The 20,840-nt window shown below is 45.9% G+C and overlaps 1 protein-coding gene across 1 annotated transcript in view; it reads left to right on the top strand.

Moving 5' to 3' along the window:
- ME3 (malic enzyme 3) overlaps positions 1-17,283 on the top strand; it is a 112,166-nt gene extending 94,883 nt beyond the window's left edge. Inside the window, exons 7-14 of the mRNA XM_088534981.1 lie at positions 3,694-3,803; positions 12,533-12,630; positions 13,133-13,246; positions 13,896-14,001; positions 14,567-14,709; positions 15,589-15,762; positions 16,081-16,179; positions 17,028-17,283. Of these exons, the coding sequence (XP_088391107.1) occupies positions 3,694-3,803; positions 12,533-12,630; positions 13,133-13,246; positions 13,896-14,001; positions 14,567-14,709; positions 15,589-15,762; positions 16,081-16,179; positions 17,028-17,189 (1,006 nt within the window). The 3' untranslated portion in view covers positions 17,190-17,283. The remainder of the gene's footprint in view (positions 1-3,693; positions 3,804-12,532; positions 12,631-13,132; positions 13,247-13,895; positions 14,002-14,566; positions 14,710-15,588; positions 15,763-16,080; positions 16,180-17,027) is intronic.
- The last annotated feature ends 3,557 nt before the right edge of the window (positions 17,284-20,840 follow it).

A 20,840-nucleotide genomic window follows, 5' to 3' on the forward strand; every position in this document is an offset into this window, starting at 1 on the left:
CTGCTTTTTAGACTGTTTCTCAGCTTTCAGAAGCATTTTTGATACTGGATGTCTCCTTAACAACTGCCAGGATCTGCAGTGGGGAGGGTTAAGGTGCATAGGTGTTCTTTCCTGGAAGTCTCTGTGCAGTTTGTAAATCATTAGCAGCCGGCGAAGGCAATTTAAGAACAATTTCTTCTTCTTTTTAAGAAGACAATTCTTCTTTTTAATCTTTCTAATCTTCTTTTTAAGAAGACAATTTAAAAACATGTTATAAAAACTAGTGAGAAATTTCAGTAGAAGCTATTTGCTATTTAGCCTTGTTCTGCCATATAGGGTGAAGGAAATAATTACTATGTGTTCTTCAGACACCTACATTTCTAAGAGATGTTAAAAATCAGTTGCCTAAAATCTAAGGACTACAAAATGCCTCTTTCTTACACAGAAAGAGTTGTAGTAGTTTCTTGTTTCATCTCTAGAAGAAAATTGAGAAGCAAGTTAACCGCAGACCATGAAGGTCATCATAGACAGAAACACCTGATATGTTAAAAACAGAAAAGTAGATCAAGAGAACAGTGCTGGTGATTAGAGGTACCTGCTGTTTACAAGTGAAGCACACACTTTGAGCAGCAAGGCTGAGTAACTACTGGAAGAAACCACCACAGGCGTTGATAGATTCTGTGTGTGTCTGAGTCAAATCTGAGAAGCCTGCCAGAAGCTGTGGATTTGCAGGCACAAAACTATGCCAGACCGGGTTATCAAAGGGAAATTTTATGGCTTGTGATACTAAGAAGGTCAAATAAGATGGTTTAAAATTATATCTGAGTTTAAAATCTGTTTGAAGGGAATGACCAGTGGGCCTCAGAGGAACAGCATTGTCCACACATGATAAGGTGGAGAGACCTAGACAGGATGGAGAGTTGGGCAGAGAGGAACCTCTTGAGGTTCCACAAAGACAAGTGCAGGGTCCTGCACCTGGGGAGGAGTAACCCCAGGCGCCAGAACAGATGAGGGGTTGACCTACTGGAAAGCAGCTCTGCTGAGAGCGATTTGGGAGTCCTGGTTGACAACAGGTTAACCATGAGGCAGCAACGTGGCCTTGTGCCCAAGAAGGCCAATGGGATCCTGGCCTGCATCAGGAGGAGCGTTGCCAGCAGGTCGAGGGAGGGGATCCTGCCCCTCTGCTCAGCTCTGGTGAGGCCGCACCTGGAGTATTGGGTGCAGTTCTGGGCTCCCCAGTACAAGAAGGACATTGAGCTTCTAGAGAGGGTCCAGCGTAGAGCAACAGTGAGGGTGACAGAGCACTGGAACAGGCTGCCCAGAGAGGTTGTGGAGTCTCCTTCTCTGGAGATCTTCAAAACCCGCTTGGATGCAGTCCTGCGCCACGTGCTTTAGGTGTCCCTGCGTATGCAGGGGGGTTGGACTAGATGATCTCTAGAGGTCCCTTCCAACCCTAAGCATTCTATGATTCTATGATTCTATGAACAGAGATATTAAGGGACTGGAGTATTTGTTGTATGAGGAAAGACTAAGCGAGCCGGGCCTGTTTAGTCTGGAGAAAAGAAGGCTGAGAGGAGATTTGATTAATGTGTTCAAGTACCTGAGGGGAGAACGTAGGGAGGATGGGGCCAAACTCTTCTCAGTGGCAGCCAGTGACAGGACAAGGGATAACGGATGTAAGTTGAAACACAGGAAGTTCCATCTCCATGTGAGGAAGAACTTCTTTCCTCTGAGGGTGACAGAGCCCTGGAACAGGCTGCCCGGAGAGGTTGTGGAGTCTCCTTCTCTGGAGATCTTCCAAACCCGCCTGGATGCCACCCTGTGCCCCGTGCTCTGGGTGTCCCTGCTGGAGCAGGGGGGTTGGACTAGATGATCTCTAGAGGGCCCTACCAACCTCAGCCGTTCTGTGATTCTGTGTGATTCTTTGATAAGGTCCACTCTGCACGCACAGCCCTTAGCGTGAACCAGGGGGTGGCAGTTACATACACATGAGAGGGAAGAGGCTGACTGAGGACATCATGGCTGCACATGGGATGAGAGAATTTATGCACCAAATCACCAAAGTCACCAGAGGAGAAGCCAAAGAGACCCAAAAGGTCCTTGAGAGCAAGGATGGATACAGCACCGCCCTCTTGCTCAACCAGAGTGATAAATTTCAAATAACGGGGCAGATAATAGGGCAAACACACATCATTCCTACAGTTGCCAAGATCCCTCTCCCAGCTTCCTGGGAATATTGAGCTTTGTCTCCTTGCCGAGGATGCATATGGAAACTGCAGCTGTTTAGTAAGTGGGGAAATACATCACCCTCTCTGCAGTCATACTCTCTGTTGAATCTGAGCTCTTTGCATCTAAATTACTGTTAGAGTCAGACACAACTCTGAAACCATTATGGCACGTTTCCAAGAGGCAAACACAGGGAACATGAAGAAAGAACAAAAAAAAATTGAACCCTTTTCCCTTTCGAGGCCAGAGGGTTTATAAAGCGTGCGTTTCTCATGGCAGACGAGTAAAAGAGCACAATGCATGTGCTTATCGTTGTCTCCCTGCTGACAGATGTGCCTGCAATGGAAAATAATAAGAAAAAAAAATCTGGGCCTTTCCAGGAGAGCTGGCTGCCCACACCACTAGTGCCATGAAAAGAGCTTTTCATGATTGGAACCACAGTTCTTCAATGGAGTGTGTTTTACCTAGCATCGATTTCTAGTTTAGAATAATGGGTGTCCCCTACCTCAGATTTCAGTGGCAAAGGAGGAAGGTCTGAGTGGGAGGTGTGTATGGCAAGGCTGCCTTTGCGCTGCTTACAGGCCCAGAGAGGCTCATGTCTGTGTACAGTGCAGCTATTTAGAGGTTGCTAATAGTTGCATTACTCATTCCTACATCGTGTTAATGTAATAAAAAGTATTCCTGGCCCTTTCAGATTTTATTAAGAAAACCCTAATACAGCCTTAAGTCAGAGAAGTGCTGAAAGTGGGCAGATGTGAGTCAATCTGTAAATTACTCAGTTCTGAGAAAACTGCATACTTGCCCGGACTATTATGGGATAATTAGGGAAAGTTTACCGTTATTTCCTGCCTTTCCTCAATATTCATTGCTAGCAATCACTGCCTGCTCATCTCCTGCAAAGCAACTTGGTGGGCAGAAGTGTATTTCCAAAGCACAGAAAGGTAGTTGTGAAATCACATAAGGAAGTGGTCAAGTCCATGTGATCAAACAAGCAGTTTTCTGCTTATCTTTCAGTCACCCAAGGCTGCAGTGGGCACCTGATGTTGCCCCTTTAGCTGAGGTTTCCTTTTCAGTCAGATCTGCTACGTTGTGGCATGACACTTGCAGTATTGATTGAAAAGCATCTACTTCAGTTTGAGAAGCTCATCAGTTAATCCCTCCCTGAAAAATTCTCTTGTCAGTAGTCCAAAATCATATGATACAGTGTATCAACTGTATGTAGGTACATAGCTCTATATATTCATATCCCTCTGCGCCCCCCAAAAAGATGAATTTATGAATACAATTTATCCTTATTCCACATTTTTATGAACCTTGAGAAGCATATGTTCATATTTGGTGCTACTATGATGAAATTCTGATTACAATACTGTATGTTACTGTTATGTTAGTAATAAGGGCTCTGGCCTCATTATTCTGCTAAAAGATGTACATATTCTGTGTTGTGGAAATAGTTTTATCCATTTTTAATTACCCTTTGACTTGCAGGTACGGCATGAATTGTCTGATCCAGTTTGAAGATTTTGCTAATGCTAATGCTTTTCGTCTCCTCAATAAATATCGCAACAAATACTGTACATTTAATGATGATATTCAGGGTAAGTACATTTAAGAAAGTGCAAATTTAATCTTCTAATGAGGAAAGATGATTAAGATCACAAGACTGTTCATTATGCTGTACTCAGATGTGTGATAAACTTCAGAGTTTACATGTAATCATTTTAAACTATAAACAAAAGCACAGCAGTGCTTGAAAAGTCAGCCTCCACTGTTTCCAGTAATTTATCTGTTCATTGGAGCAGTGTTCTTCAAGACCGAAAATATATCACGTGCTTTAGATTATTAAGGTAATTTAGAGAGTTCTGTTAATTTCCTATAAACTAGCTAAGACAATACTGAATAATGCTGCCTTTTGACAATTGTGCAAGGTTTTTATGCCCCATGTGGTCATTAACTGATCCTGGCAATGGCCTCCTATTGTTATCCGTTCGATTTCATGGACAAATGATAAGGTAAACCAGATTTTTCCTCTCTTTGAATGCTAACTCTGGGGTAATCTGAGAACAGATACATTCTCCCCAAGAGTGGTTTACATAACTCCTCCAGTGCCAAAAAACAATGGCCCAGGCCAAGCTGGCATTAAAACCCAGCCTGTCTTCCAGGTCCTACAAGACTCAGTTTTCTGCAGACTTGCACGGAGGGAAGAAAGCTTCACATTGATGGCAGCCTGATCTTGCACTGACTTTGTTTTAAACCATTGGAAGCAAAGTTTGCCCATCCATTATGGACATGATCTTCTCAACTCATTAAAAATAACCCGTGCTTATTCTAGTAGTTCTTTTACCTTTTTTTTTTTTTTAGTGCTGCTTAGCATGTGCAGGAATTTCAGGAGTTTGTTGATTTAATAATATGCAGTCAGTATGGTCCATTCTCACTTGTACTTAAAAGAGGCTGAAACAAATACAAAATTCATTTTTCACACAGTTCTGGCTCATTGTGAGCAGTCTTTCCAGCAATATTTCCTTATCTATTGTCCATCTAGTAATGTCTGGCCATGTTCTGCAACAGATTTTTCATATCTGTCTTGGCTCAAAACAAGTAAGACCCTAGCTTGTGGGACTATAGTTGGCACGATGCATGATTCTACTTGAAGAAACTTTCATGAGAGGTTTTAGATGCAGAGAAGCTTAGGGCATTTCAGAGGTGAGATGTATGTTCCTGTAAAAGAAAACTTTTTATGTCTTCTTTCCAGCAAAAAAATAACTTTGGTGAAGAGAGGAGCACACATAGGGACAATCCACATCCAGGATGTGGGCATGGCCATGCATTGCTATAGGATGGATCTTGGCTGCCTCTTCCCAGTTCATTGTGGTGCATAGCAGAGGTTGCATCCCCTGAGAACTCTGCAGAGTCTCTACCTGTTAAAACAACAGGGTTTTAGCTCTTACTAAACTTTCTCATCATCTCAGATAAAGCATCTAGCTAGCTGTTTGCATAGCTAGCTGTTTGCATGGTAGCAGGTAAGGAGAGAAATCCCACTGATCCTCTGAGCAGACGTGTCATAAATCACAAGCCACTTTTTCTGGCTTTTTTATGTAACTATCAAAAAGAAAAGGGGATTCCAAGTCAAGTACATGTCATGAATGAGTATGGGGCATACTGGAAGCTGATGTAACTTGGATCTGCTTAGTTCACTCTGTCTTACGATCATGTCACAGTTTAATGGAGCCTAATTTGGGATGAGTAGCCTAGTTTACCCACCCCGATATATCCCTCTGTATCCCTGATGTATCCCCAGATTATATGAGAAAGGTAGAAGTGCCATTCGCTAACTTACACCCTCCTGTGCTTTGTTTTTCCTTCAGGCTCTCTCTTTCCTAACATGTTGCTTGTTTGTCATTTGCCCTGTTTGAAAAAGTTAGAGTGTTCAATGCATTATTAGTGGAAATTATACAAAAGCCCTGCGTAAACAGTCCCGAGCAGGAACAGAGCTCCAGAAGCCTCAACAATTCAGCTTCAGAGCTGGCATTGATTTATGGATATTGGTCTTAAAACAAATTCTAGGCACCAACTGTGCAAGCTAGGTCTGGCCTGAACTGCACTCAGTTAGACTTATTGCCCATTGCTTAGCAGGCCTGGGAAGGCAGGAGAGCCCACACTGAGTATAAAGTGCTCCACTTAATCTTCAGGCCTCCCTCTTGCTGCCCCACAAACGGAAAGGCCTTTTAAATACTAATGTCTCTTTTGTCACACAAATTACAATATCGCCAGATCTGCGCTACCCCAACAGAGTTGGAGTGACTCAGAGCCCTTCCGCTCGCAGGCAGCCCGCTGATGTGCAGCGGGACGCCTGCCAGGTACCACGAACCGGGGCGAAGCGATCGCGCTGCTTGTGAGGCTCGTGAGCCTGGGAGGCAGCGGGAAGCGGTTCCCAGCGGCCGCCGTGTGGGAGTTCCCCGTTCAGGGAGAGCTGCTGCTTCCTCGGGGGGTGACATCACTCCTTTCCCAGCGCTGTCTGGGTTCATGCAACGGGCAAGAGCTGCAGTTTCAGCTCCAAGGGAGGAAATTGGTTGTCACTTCTCCCAGCTTCCCAGTAAAATACCAGGGCAGTGCAGCAAATGTGAAACTGGAGGGATATGAGAATTCCTTTGATAGGTCTCTTCCTACTAGCATTTTGCCCCACAGCTATACACAGTGATGAAAAGAAAGACAACTGAAAGGTCTTATAAAGGTGTAAACTCCTGTGAACTCCTGACACAGGCATCCTTGGATTCCCCTTTCATACAAGAAAATTCACATAAGCAGAGATAGAAGTTATGTTAGAAGGGACATCTGAATCACCTGGTCAACACCCTTTCCTCAAGGTAGAGTTAAGTTCCAAGTTAGATTCAGCTTTTACGTTAAATTAGGTTTCTGGGGCCTTTGTTCAACCAAGTAATTTTGAATATCAAGGGTGGAGAATCACAGCCTCTTTTGTCTTCATGTTTCAGTGTTTCCTAATCTTCCTTGTGATTTTGTTTTCTGAAGTCTACTTGGACTTTCCCTACATGCAGTTGTGTTCATTGCTCCTCATCCTTTTGCCATACATGTCTGAGAAGAATCTGCCACCATTGCAACCATCAGAATCAAGTCTTAAGTCAAAAAGTGAATTTCTGTTGCTCCCACTAGTTGAAGATGGTGACTTCTTACACTTCTCTAGCCTAATCAAATTAGCCTAAATCCACCACATGCGTCATATATCCCACCACTCTGATAATGTCGATGAGCCTCATCTGAACTCTGGTTTGTCAGTGTATTCCTTGCACTCAGAGCCCGAGGTGGGTATGGTACTCTAGATAGAACCTCAAAAGTGGGGAAATAGAGAGATGTAATCACTTCCATCAGCCTGCTGCCTACAATTCTACTGTGGCAGCCCATTATATTGTTGGCCACTTGTGCTGTTGGCTTATCTTCAACTTGTCCATCTTGACCTCTTCTGCAAAGCTGCTTGCCATCAGTCATCCTCTAGTCTGTGCTATTGCATGGAATTATTCCTTCCCAGGTACAGGACTTTGCATTTGTCTTTGCTGACCTGACATTCCTGTGGGGCTATTTCTCCAGACTGTTGGGGTCTTTCTAAGTGACAGCTGTTTCAGTCATTACCCCAAATTGTTACCATCCATGAGCTCCCCTGGGTACACTCTGTTCTGTTATCCAGCTTATTAATAGACAGATAGTATCGAGCTCAGTATTGATCTCTGAATGACTAACTGTTATTTGCACTTTATACCACTCATGACAACCTTACAGTCCACTTAGTTTGTCCCTCTTCAATTGACAGCAAGTTTGCTATGAAAGATCACTTCAGAGGTCTTGTGCGGGTTGAGAAAAGCAACACCTACCACCTACTCCTTGCCTGCATAGCAAATTATCTCATCATGGAAGACAGTCAGCTAGGTTACACATGGTTTGCCTTAGGAAATTCATGCTGTCCTCAACCATTGTCTTGTCCTTCGCATTCTGCAATGTACCATCCAAGAGGATTTGCTTCATAATCTTCCCAGGGATTGAGATTAAATTGATCTGTAATTCTCTGGATCCTTGTAATGTAATGTAAAAATAACCTTGCAATGACACTGACCAGATCCCTCAGTATCATCAGATGCGTCTCAGCGGGTCTTGCAGAATTTTATCTGTTGGATAATTCCTTCTGAATTAGACAGGAGATTTCTGAAGTTCTCAGCATGGCACAAGGGCTCTATCTACACATGCCTCACTGTTTTTGTGGCAAAGAGGCCCACTAATTCTAGCTTAGCCTTCCAACATGTGCAAGGCAGACCCAGAAGAATCAGTAGGAGTCTCTGTCTGGACTCAACAGAAGTCATTCTGCCAGCTAAGTCAGAATTGCAGGAAAATGAAGAAAAGGAATCTCTTATGTGTGATTTGCGTCGTTAACTTGGACCACAGATTTTGAGTGTTACAGATTTCTCCATATCCAGCTGGAGATTCTGTAACTAGACTAGGAAAACACCCGCATCCTGTAAATGCGACTTCTTCAGGGTGACTTAAGATGGGAAATGTTAATCACTAGTAACTTTTAAAAAGTCCAAACTCTATATTTCCGTTCTTTCTGCAACTAATGTGGGCTATCAACTATGCACAGAGATGATTCCCTTCCACAGAACCTGAGTCTTTTCATAGTCCTTAGAGTAATGGCTCCTCTTTTCCTGGATCCTTGACTACTGCAGTCTCATAATGTCTCTAGAACCACCAAGCACCCTTATCAGATACAGATACCCTAAAGATTAAAAGATAATCTTTATATAACTTTTCCATATCATTTTAGGAAACAGTGTTTTAGCCTAGAAGAGTACAGCTCCCAGGTCCTTGTAGGGGTTAAGAACAGCCAGACTCCAGGATCACGAATCCAAGTGGCTTCAAACGTTTTGGCGGTTGGAAAGCAATCCTGTGAAAACATGGCCCATTTTGCAGACACATTGCAGCGTGCTTTGAGGAGCAGGCCTAGCTTTTTGGCAACGCATTGGGTAATTTCAGCGGCTTAAAATGGTACAGTATCTTCTGTTGTTGTTTCAGCTGGCGTGGAAAATGCATCAATAATTATCATAGGAAACTAAGGAGGGGCGGAGGGGGGAGAGGAGCCCAATAGGAAGGGAGCGCTGGAAGACACCGTGCTGCAGAACAAAGCAGGACACGTCCTGCCAGGCAGCTCCTGAACAGCACGTCTTCCCTGCAGGGATTCACTGAGGCTAAATGTTCTCAGTCCTGTAGGGATTCACCATTACAAGACCCTTTTGGACGTGTTGTGCCCAGCAGAAGAGACTTCTGCATTTTCCCTTGATAGTATTACAGTTAACTATTGAAGGGCCAGCTCCTAAACTCATATAAACTTATATAAACTAACATAAATGTATGGAGTTCAGTCTGTTGGCACAGCACAGTGTGTTGCAAACCCAAAGTCAATGTATGTGTTGTCTGGCAGTCTGTGCAGAACAGCCCTGCTTCAGCCCCACCTCCGTTTGAAGGTAGTAATACTGGTCTATATATATATATATAATATAATACCAATATTATAATTCTGAAGCAGTGTAGTTTACAGGCAAGCACTTTACAATGCAAAGAGAGAAATAGGTGACTAGAGATGACTTTCATTTGATTTTCATTAGGTTTTAGGTTGAGCATCTGTCAGACAGCTCTTCATCATACCACCATATCCAGAGAACGTCTTCTTGGTCACCAGTGCTCCTAAACCTGCTGCTGGAAAAAGTGAATTCCTTTCCTGACCATTGGTGCCATGCAGTTGTCACTGCTGTTTTCCTTCACGTGGTCCATACCATTTCTAGCTTTACTTTCTGAGGTCTCTTGAGGGAAGGATAACAACAGCCCAAACCCATGGAGGAAAAGGCCTTGATCTGCAAACACTTTAGCAGCTCTTTACTTCAGCTTTGTTGTATTTGACCTTTGATGATGCATTTGGAGTTCATCTGGACAAGGTCCACTTTGCTTTCCAGTAGTCAGCTGAATGACAACTGCTGCAGAGAATTAATGGGAACCAGGATTTGGAAAAGTTCTATGCTGCATCCATAAATTTAGATATATTTTCTTGGCTGCCCTTTGCTGGAACTGTTAAATTGATGTTTGTTATTCCCTGGGCCCTACCTTTGGCATTATTTTGATGGGGTACAGCACAAGGAGGAAGGACAGAGGTTAAAATTAGGTGGGACTGAATTTGGCCATCCCTTCCCCCAGTGTGCTGTATTGCCTGCATGGGCGTCGTGTAAAGAAAGGGACATCTGTGTGGGTGCCTGTTCCGATCGCAGCTGCCATCGGAAAAATCGGCTCGTCCAGCTGCTGGTTCTGGGTCCTGAACCACTCACAGCTATTGGAAAGTTCTTTTGCTCTCCATGCCATACTGTCAGCCCACCATGCTATGAGAGATACTCTGCTCCACTGAGGCACGATGTGGGTCAACAGGGCAGCAACTCAGCATGAGGAGGAAATCCTGTTCCCAAACATGCCCAGTGTCCCTGTTTCCATCCACGTCCCCTTTACCATTTACCCTCACCTTTACCATTTGTCTTGAAGCTGTGAGGCAGATCCTTTCTCCCTGGTTTTGCTCCAGTGTAGCTCCACTGACATCTATGGGACTTGCTCTGACTTGCACTAGTGTAAGTAGAAAATCAGTCTCAATGTTTGGTTTTCTTTTTTCTTTACATTGACAATATTCTGAATGTGCCAAAGATTTACAGATTAATTCTTACTGGAACTGCCATTTTTCTTGAATGCACCTTAATTTTAAATGGCTCTTCTCTTTGATAGCCCTGTTTCTCTGGACTCCCTGAGACGATCCGGAGACCTGCTTGCTCTTTTGTGATATTATCTTGAGTCTTGAAAGGAGATGAATTTCCTTTCTTCTCTCTGTGCCCTTCCACAGCTCCTCCCCACCTCCGATAGATACACACCAGCCAAGCTGGCTCTTCCTAATTGCTTAAGGAAGTAGTTATCTGCAATAAGGGCATTCAATCTCATTGGAAAACAGAGATTTGCTTGTTTTCTTCTTGCCACAACTCATAGTGACAGCTTTTTTTTTCCCCATCTCATTCTGTGGTCTTTTTAAAAGTGAAGCACACAGATTAGCCAATTCCTTATACAAACCAGCTGTGAACTCTCCTCCCGGAGATGCTCCATTGTTCCATGCTCTGAAATTGTAATTATCAAAGAAAAATATTGAACCGAGGCCAAGGTACAGTAACTTTGTTACTTGAGTAATGGGGGTGAGCTGCAGTTTGGGAGACATGGAAGGATTAGAAACACATTGGTGAGGGAGAAAGAAGTATTATTAGGAATGGCAGAGCTGAACAGAGCCCTGCTGTTATTAGGGAGGTCTGTAATGCTGGCGCAGGGGGATGAGTAACGGCACACCCTGTCCCAAGGCTTCCATCAAGCTCAACGCGTATCGCGGCGCAGGCTGCAGTCCACGCACCCCCTCCTCGAATGCTTCCTCGTAATGTATTTAAAGGAACTCGTGGTCCCTCTGCAAAATGATCCACAGACATTTTCCACTTGTTTAAATGCGTTTGCAGACTCAGACAGAAACCAGCGTTTGTCCCGACAGACTCAACAAGCACAGGGTATAAAGCAGTTTTGCCTGGGAGAAAACCAAGAGAAACAAGACATTTCCCCAGTTACATTTCTTCTTTTAAATCTTTTCCAGGCATATATTGCTCCTGCTGTGACCTCTCTCCAGGCTAGGGTTGTCCTGCTGCAGTTGTTCCACTGCTATATATTTTTCCTCTATTCTGTCCGACCCATGCAGAGAGGTGGACACAGCTGCAGAAGCGTGGGGAGATAGTGCCCCACTGTACACGTGCATATGGGTAGGTGTCCACGATCTTCCTGCTCCGTGTCACAAGGGTGGTGGCATTGCTGATGACTGTAGGATCTTGATCTCTTCCCGCTTTTTTTGCAGCTCAGCCTGCAAAAGTGAAGAATGAGCATGAAGTAGGCATGCGACATCTGCTGAAAGCAAAATCTAAAAATTAGGCAATTTTTTGGGGTTGCTCTGATTTCCTTGGATCTTCATCGTTTTCCTCTGTAGTCTTTCTATTCACATGGCATGGTCTTTTGCCGGGTAGATATATTACTCTAAATATGGTTTTAAAAGACAGATTCAGTATGGGAAAAAGAGGAAATTCTTCACACACATCCTTCAGTTGTCTGACTCAACAGATATTAATATTGAAGCACTAGAGCACTCAGCAGCTGGTTCTCTCCCGTGCTGCCCTTTAAACTAACTGAACCCAGATGTTCTGTGTCTGGTAATAAACCCACACAAACTGTTTCCTGGGCCAATGAAGGGAATTCATCCTCTGTGAAATGTGTCTCTCAAGCGATTCCTTCAGGAGGTTTCTAGTTTAGCCGTGGCTTTTGTACCAAATAAAAAGAGCAGGTAAAGCTCAGTTATTTTTCCAAATCTTTGCCATATGTAGCAGCACCATCTACCGGTTTCACTTCTCATGGTCATGAGCTGCTCCCACTTAGCTCGCTGGTGGGTTTGCTGATGCGGGGCAGCACCTTGGCTGAGCTGCACTAGCTGATTAAAGCCCTGCACATTTGGATGGACAAGAAAATAGGAAATGCTGGAGGCTTCTTAACCTAAAAGGGTTTGGGGCATCTTCTAAGGATAAATATTTCAAAGCAGGGAAACTCAGATTCGCTAGTGGCAGAGCTTAAGAGAAGGGTTCCTACCACAAGATTTCTAACAGCATACCAGTAGGGTAGACTATCCCTTTGCCAGGATGACCATCTCATGGTGTTTCTGTCTTTTCAGGCACTGCATCTGTGGCAGTAGCTGGCATCTTTGCAGCCTTACGGATCACAAAGAACAAGCTCTCTGACCATAAGTTTGTTTTCCAAGGGGCTGGAGAGGTAGGAGCATTATTGAGTGTGTTCCTAAATATTACATAAACTCAAATTTAGAGAAAAATCATCCATGAAACTTTTTGTAAGGCTTAGCTTCATGAAGACAAACCACAGAAGCAGGGCATGTCATCGGGCAGGAATGGGCCCCACAGATGGGTCTTGTTGCTGTGCAGAAGTTGCCAGCAATCTCAGCGAGTCCTTCCTGAGAGTCCTGGACAGACCTTCTGGATGCTCTGAGGCTGCCCATATATCAGTGGGGTTTTAATGTGACTTGGAGACAGTGCCTTATGAGTCAGGGTGCTGCATTAGCTTCAAGGAGACTGCTTTGGGTCCTCAGGGCTGGTGTTTAGGGGAAAATAGATCCTCTTTAATAGTAGAATCAAAATTATTTGAACTCGAAGGACTGAAAACCTGTCTAGTGCAGGTGCAGGACTCTCATTTCTGCGGGCTTTCTCCAAAGGACGTTGCTACCCCAGGGAGGTGCTTGTTTACTGCTTTTCTGTTCCAGGCTGCAATGGGCATAGCTCATCTCATCATCATGGCCATGGAAAAGGAAGGAATTTCACGAGAGGATGCCATCAGAAAAATCTGGATGGTGGACTCAAAGGGTCTGATTGTCAAGGTAAATGTGTCTCTAATGCTTAGCTACACTTCCCCAGCACTTCCCACAGGCTTTGGTGAGGCCAGGGCAGGTAGATGCCTCAGACACTGCTCAGCCCTGCAATAAGGGCTGTAGTTTTGCCAAGGCCAACAGGTCTACCCTTGCCCCTGTTCTCAGCAGGACTGGGTCTCAGGGGTCTAACAGTTGACTCTCCTAGAGGCAGCAGTTTGGGCTAACAGTCTTATAATACTAGATGGCCCTAGTTATCAAACAGTGACAGAAGTATTAGGTGCCACACAGGGTGTTACAACATCAATGCTGTTGGGTTATGCCCTACTTTGTCTTCCAGTCTGATGAGCTCTACTCTGCCCTCCCTGGATCCCCAGGACCTCTGTCCTTGTCCTCCCCAGACTCGAGACTGTGTTACTCACACATCTTCTCTGCTTTGCCAGCCAAATCCTTCCTCTACACTAGTGTTGTGTCTTGGTGGGGGGCACAGAAGCAGAGGCAAGCCCCACATGTTGTTATATCAGGTACTCAATGCCAGGTTGGCTGCTCGGAGGAGCCTGGTTAAAGAACAGGGCTGGGGAAAGGAATGAACTGACAAGTTGCTAGTTGAGTGTCCAGCTTTTGCCAGCAGCCCTAAATTTGACTTTCTTTTCCCTCACAGGGCAGGAGCCACCTGAACCATGAGAAAGAGATGTTTGCTCAGGACCACCCCAGCGTGAACACGCTGGAGGAGGTTGTGCAGAAAGTGAAGCCTACAGCAATTATAGGTGGACTTCCCTTAATGTGACCTTTCTTTGACTGTTCAGATCAATGGAGAATTTCTTGCTTGCTTACAGGGCCTCCTAGTCAACACATATGGAGCTTTTTTTTTTTTTTTTCCCCATTTTCTCAGCTGAGTTCCCTACATCATTTTCCCTTAGACTATGCCTTAGGTACAGGCTTCTTCTGTTGGACCTTTAGAAATGCTCACAGCCAGGTCTGCAGAGGGACTTGTCAAGGCAAGGTAGGATCTGGGGCTCTCAGCACCAAGCACGGTGCAGACAGCCCAGAAAGGACAAAGGTGATGGCAAGTACCCCAGGCAGCTCTTTGGGAGGGCAAGTGCTAAGCACTGCAGCAAGGCCATCCCAAACACTGGTCTCCATCCTGCCTGGCAGAGCAGAGAAGGGAATTTTAATCTCACCGTATCATGACGATGAAACATTCCTACTTGCATCTTCAGAGATGAAGCCTTTTCCTTGCTGCGGTCCGGTTAGCATTCCAGGGAGATCAGCCCAATACACTGAAGTCAGAGAGTCAGGAAGCAGCTTCTCACTTTGCTGTTACTGTTTTAGGTGTCGCAGCCATTGCAGGAGCTTTCAGTGAGAAGATTTTAAAGGACATGGCAGTGTTCAATGAGCGACCCATCATTTTTGCCCTGAGCAACCCCACAAGCAAAGCGGAGTGCACGGCGGAGCAGTGCTATCGCCTCACCGAGGTACTTGGCAGAGTGAAGCCGGGGGCTCACAGCACACCTTGGTCCCGGCTGTACAAGGGACAGCAAAACAGTGCACGGGGGAGGGCAAGAGACAAGGCGAATAATTTGAAATGAGAGATTCACATTGGTTAGAAAGAGAAGTGCTTACACCCTGAGGATAGTCTGGCAGTGGAACAGGGCCAAGAAAGGTTATGCATTCGGTGTCCTGTGAGTCTTTAAATATGCGCTGGATAAAGCTCTGAGCAACCCGGTCTGACCTCTGAGCTGACCTTGATTTTTACAAGAGTTTGCACTAGAGACCTCCCGGGATTCCCTTCCAACCTGAATTATCTAGTGATCCTATAAAGGAAGGAGCTCCTTCCCTTCCCTTGCCTGCACCCCCATGCAAGTTACTCTCCCTGGTGTTTTGCCATCCTGGTTGTTTGTGTAACAGTTTTGTCACCCAGTGTCAGTCAAGAATTACTGCCGTATGTATTGACCTGGGGGAGTGAGGTGGCCTCGGTTCAATCTTCACTTTGCCCCCACCTCCTACTTCCCTGTCACAGTGCTGCTGGTTAGGACAGTGACACAGCCCCCAGGCCTCTAACCTAGACTTTAGGAGCACCCCAAAGGGCCAATAGGAAGAGAGATGACTTTGCAGCAGGGTCAGAGCACCTGCAGGTGGGCAGTGCAAACACCTGCTGAGTGCTTGGCAGCCCCATTCTGCACAGCTCTGGTGACCAGGCCCCCAAAGAATGTCACCTAGGGCTGTCTCTGATGGAGAAACTTCTTGTTGATTGCCTGGAGAAGTGGCACTTTGTCCTCTGCGAGCAAATTGTGGAGGGCAAATATAAAACATCTCCTCCACATTTGGATGCCTCTTTCTTTCTCTTTGATCAGGGTCGGGGAATATTTGCAAGTGGGAGTCCATTCTCCAAGGTGACCCTGCCCAACGGCCAGACCTTCTTCCCTGGCCAGGGAAACAACGCCTACGTCTTCCCAGGAGTGGCACTGGGAGTCATCGCTTGTGGGGTCCGGCACATCCCTGACGACATCTTCCTCACCACAGCAGAGGTTTCCAAGTGTCATTTAACTACTGTTTCCAATATACATATATATATATATAAGGTGCATGTGCACCTACTTGAGGCATTTTCTGGAATCCATTGAGTGGAAATTACACAGTCTCAGCAAAAGGCTGTAGCTTTTTTCCATTCTCAGGGAAGGCTTATGTTTGCATTGCGGGTACAAAGGTGCTTGCCCTTGCCCTTGCTGTGACAGGGCTCCCTTCGTTCTATATGACTGCCATCCTTCATACCTTTCAGTGTTTAATACTGGCAAATGTGGTACCTTCTTAAAATCATCCCTGTAACTACCTTCCTCCTCTTCTAGTCTATCGCAGCTGAGGTCACAGAGCAGAACCTTGCAGAAGGAAGATTATATCCCCCCTTGGATAGCATCAGAGAGGTGTCTTTCAAAATCGCTGTGAAAGTAAGAACTCATTTATTTCCACTTTCTGTGGTAGAGAGGATGGGAATTGCCTATCTTGTTTTGTGATTTTTTTTTATTTCTACTTACACTGTAGCCTAAAGCAATGATTCTCAGGAACCCTTCTGTGTTCATGCCAGAATTGCCGCTTCCATTTCTCCTATCATTAATCATTTGAAAAATACCTTCTGGATCTGAGTATGTCACATGTCATGCTTTGCTACCTGGAGCTGTGATTGCTCAGTATCAGAAATCAGGTTTAAGGTTAACATCAAATACAGAGCAAGTTGCCAGAAAATTTCAGGCTCCAAAATGCTGTTGTGAAACCTCTCCTTCTTTTGATTTTGACAGGCATCTATTCACCTAAATATGATATTGTATCTGGACTTGTTTGTCTAATTTGGAGATTTCTATCCTGCATACACCTAATCCATAACTCCTATTCAGGTCTCCAAAAAAGCAGCATGCTTCCCAGGGCATAGAGCACCCACTGAGGTTCACATTGGCCTGTGAGAGTTGCTGAAAGATGCACAGAGTATGCAAGGAGCTAAGGCTGTGGGTGGTGGTGGTTAAAGGGCTCTTCACCAATTGTACACTGCAACCATTTCGCTAAGGCAGGGGAGCGTATTTCTAAGCAGCTAATAACTACCTACAGGCAGTTTTTATTCATCAAGAGTTGAAGTGCTGCTGATTCAGAGGATTGCACAAAGAGAAATGAGCAAAAAAGGTCACAATTTTGAAGAAAAAAAAGAAAAAATATGTCTAGGGCTGAGCTGCAGTTGCTTTCGACTGGGCTTGAGAATAAACGTATCAACATTATTTCCTCACCTTCTTTTGCTTACATTTTGCAGGTTGTTGACTGGGCCTACAAACATGACCTTGCTTCTTGGTACCCTGAGCCAGCAGACAAGGAAGCCTTTGTGAGACAGCACATTTACAGTCCTGACTACGATTCATTTGTTATTGACGATTACAGGTGGCCTGCCACAGCCATGCAAATGCAAGATGTCTAAGCTTTTCATGAGAACTATTTTTTCCATCATTTCCATCAGTTTCCATCATTGCTGACATAAATGCACCTCCTGGGCTGCAGAATGATAAACGCAACTGAAGCCAATATTTTTCTTTCTTTCTTTTTTAACTTTCTGCTGGCTCTTCTCTGTGGCAGCACATCAATAAGGAATAAAACAGGAAACAGAGCCAATGCTGGGCACTCAATACTCAAAGGAGAGATACTGTAACTGCCGCGTGGCATGGTCAGTCTACACTGCAGGTTTTGCCATTATATAAAGCACTATAGCCTCCACTATAGCCAGTGTCATCCCCTTTGCAGTGTCTCTCCTTTATTTGAAAATATAACCCCTTGGGCTGTGGAACAGCAGGTAGAGAGGGAGGAAGACAATCCTCACAAGTGGCAGGAGCCCTCCAGAGGGGCACCTAGCTGAAAGTGTTCATAGGGTTCTTTTTCTCAAAAAAGCATGGATAGTGGATGGGGACCAGAGTGCTAGAAAACGCAACAATCCATGGCACTCATCCCCAGCCAGGAAGTCGCCCATAAGCCAGGAGTAGCTGCCATCCTGAAGCCATTGGCACCTTACAGGGCCTCCTCTCAAAAACCTGCCACGCTGATAGTAGCCTCCCCACAGCTGTAGTTACTGCTGGGTTACCTCTCCCCTCACACTTCCAGTGACACACCAAAATCCTTCGACAAGGAACATGAACACAGCTGGAATTCAAACAGAAACTTCTTTTAGAGAAACCCTTGCAGGCTGTGATGGTGATCTGTAATTGTAAGGCTTGTTCTTGTTACTATCGTGCTCCAAAGGCAACCCCCGGATACACAAGATTATTCCAACAGCCCTTCCATATCTGGTACCAATATGCCGTGAATATTCTCAGGGAATATCAGTAGGGTTTCCACTTGTAGGGTTCTTTTTGTGGATTTTTTTTTTCTTCCACTGGTCAGAAAAACACTCGTCAAAGTATTGAGATCATGAAACAAAACTGAAAAGTTTATTCTGCTCTTTAAATGCAGGTTTTAAATTGACAAGGCTTGGCTTACCAAATCTGCCAGTTATGTCATGGGATGAACCCCTGGCTAGCGAATCGTTACAGCACTGAAAGGGAATGCAGAAGGTGGTGTCTTGTGAAGTGTTGCAAAATATTTGTCACCAAAACAGCCACAAATGTGTGCAGCTGCAAAGAGACAGGACACAAGATACCCTGAACCATACAGGTGCTCAGAACTGTCGTGGGGAGATTAGAGGGCAGTGTGGCCTTAATTAGACTATGTAAATACGTCCCCTCTTAAGGCCTTAGCAGCCCACAGCTCGCCTTATATCCCTGCTGTACTGAACGGGCCACGCACAAAAATGCCTCTTTGCTAGAACTTTGGATCACTCTTGCTCAAAGCCTTTTACCACCCTTCACAGTCTGTATGAGAATCAAAGCAACCTGTGACATTTCCACATTTTGAATCCTAATGGAGGCAGGTCCTCAGCCCACTGAAAGACCGCAGTCCTGTCAGGGCTGGCTTGGAAGCCTGGCTATCAGGCCAAACTGTATGTGGCTATACATGAAGCCCCTGTGTGGTCCACAGGAGACTCCAAAGGGCCGTTGAGCCCCACTAAAGAGGTGCCTGCTTGCCCTCACACCCTCACTCCCAGCGCAGCGGCGCGTCTGGCAGTCCCCTGCGCTCACTCGCCATTCTTCATCTACGGACACCGTGAGAAGTGTCCCCAGAAAAGCTGGACACATTGGCAGCCCTGTCCCTGGCCTGCTCGGTACGTCCTTCCAGGTCGAGGAGTTACCAACCCAAGCAGCTTGATAGTGCTCAGAAGCTGCCCCCTGAGCTCCACTACTGAAGGCTTCCAGGGGAGAAGACAACTCTTCCTGATGACCTGTACAGACCTTCTGGACCACTGCAGGCCTCACCCACCTTCCCTCCCCTCTCCACAGCGCAGGTGCTACAGGGACCAGCTCCACAGTGGTGGCTCTTCCCTGCGCAGGCCCACAGCTCCCACCTCGCATGCACCACCTGCAGCAGGGCCACCCCAATGCTTAGGAGGCTTCACGCTGCTTCTGATCTGGCTGAAAGGCTTCAGCGTTTCGGCACCCAGCATTCACGTAAGGTGGTGGAGGGGCTGTCTGCTGGCACCAGCTGTCTTCATACCACAACTATTGCCTTATGTAGGGTACCTTTCAGATATAGAAGCCAATAAAGCTCTGTTTTAACATTCATTCCAGCTCTTTCTTCCAGTGTGCCAAAAAGAAGGAAAAATCCCTGTGTCCTACATGTCCTAGGTAATGGGATTTGCCCCATGTGGCCCCTTGATTTGTGGCAGCTGGAGCCACAGTGGCAGCACCCCCTGCCAAGGGGCACAAGGGTGGCTTATCCCCCCACAACAGCCACCATGCTAGGCCCTAGGTACCCTCCTACAGACTGCAGGCACAAATATAGCTGAGTCAGGAAAGTACTTGGGCAAAACGCACTGTGCAAGCAACAGGGGCCAGGCAGGGAGCCAGGCACTTGGCCATTACCCAAAATTGAAAATAAACTCATGAAACTGCCTTTCTCTCCATGAGGACAAGAATTTTACAGCTGTTCTATTGGCCAAACATCTCCCAGAGGACAACGGAGCAGCAGTGGGCATAGGGCCACAAGCGAAAGCCCAGGACACTCCAGTGCCCCTTGGGGACAGACATGCACCATGCGCTCCGTGCTGTGGTTGTGTTCTTGGCTGGCCACTGCCATGGAAATGCTGCACCTGCTCTGACCGAAAACTCACGCTGAGGGTCTCAGATAACCCTGAGGAACTCCCACTGCCTCCTCAACACTGCCACAGCGGCATTATGGAGCTCCTGGCCATAACTGTGAAATAAGAGAGGGGAATCCTAACAGCTCTGCACTAATCCAGATCTCAAAGGCTAACATGTTGTAAGGCCGAATCAGTCACACCAGCTAGTGACAACAGCCTTTATTCAGCATCTTTAAGGGGGTTTTAGCACTGGGAAACACATTTCATCTCTCTGCTGAAAGTTCAGCTGCTGCAAGGGGCACCGCTGACCCCAGCCCCGGCAGTGTTTCCACACACAGCCCTCCGTGGGGACACGGTAGTGTGCTCTGGGCCAGGCCAGCCCTGCACAAGAGGGATATGAAACTACCAGAGAGAGCCCAGCATAGCGCTGAGAAGAGGATTAAGGGACTAGAGCATCTCGCCTAAGAGGAGAGGCTGAGGGAGTTGGGCCTGTTTAGTCTAGAGAAGAGAAAATTGAGAGGAGATCTTATCAATATATACAAATATCTGAAGGGAGGGTGTCAAGAGGATGGGGCCAAACTCTCCAGTGGTGGCCAGCAATAGGGCAAGAGGCAGTGGCCACATACTGAAACACAGAAAGTTCTTCCTGAATTTGAGTGAAGGTGACAGTGAGGTGACAGAGGGTGACTGTGAGGGTGACAGAGCATTGGAACAGGCTGACTAGAGAGGTTGTGAAGTCTGCTCCTCTGGAGATCTTCAAAACCTGCCTGGACACAATCCTGTGCAACATGCTTTAGGTGACCCTATTTGTGCAGGCAGGTGGACTAGATGAACTCCAGAGGTCCTTTCCAACCTCAACCATTCTGTGATTCTGTGAACTTGCCTCACTGATGTGTCACTGCCTTG

This window comes from Tinamus guttatus, unplaced genomic scaffold (assembly GCF_059628265.1).
Source record: "Tinamus guttatus ecotype Peru unplaced genomic scaffold, ASM5962826v1 Tinamus_guttatus_pri_ptg000602l, whole genome shotgun sequence".
Classification (NCBI taxonomy): Eukaryota; Metazoa; Chordata; class Aves; order Tinamiformes; family Tinamidae; genus Tinamus; species Tinamus guttatus.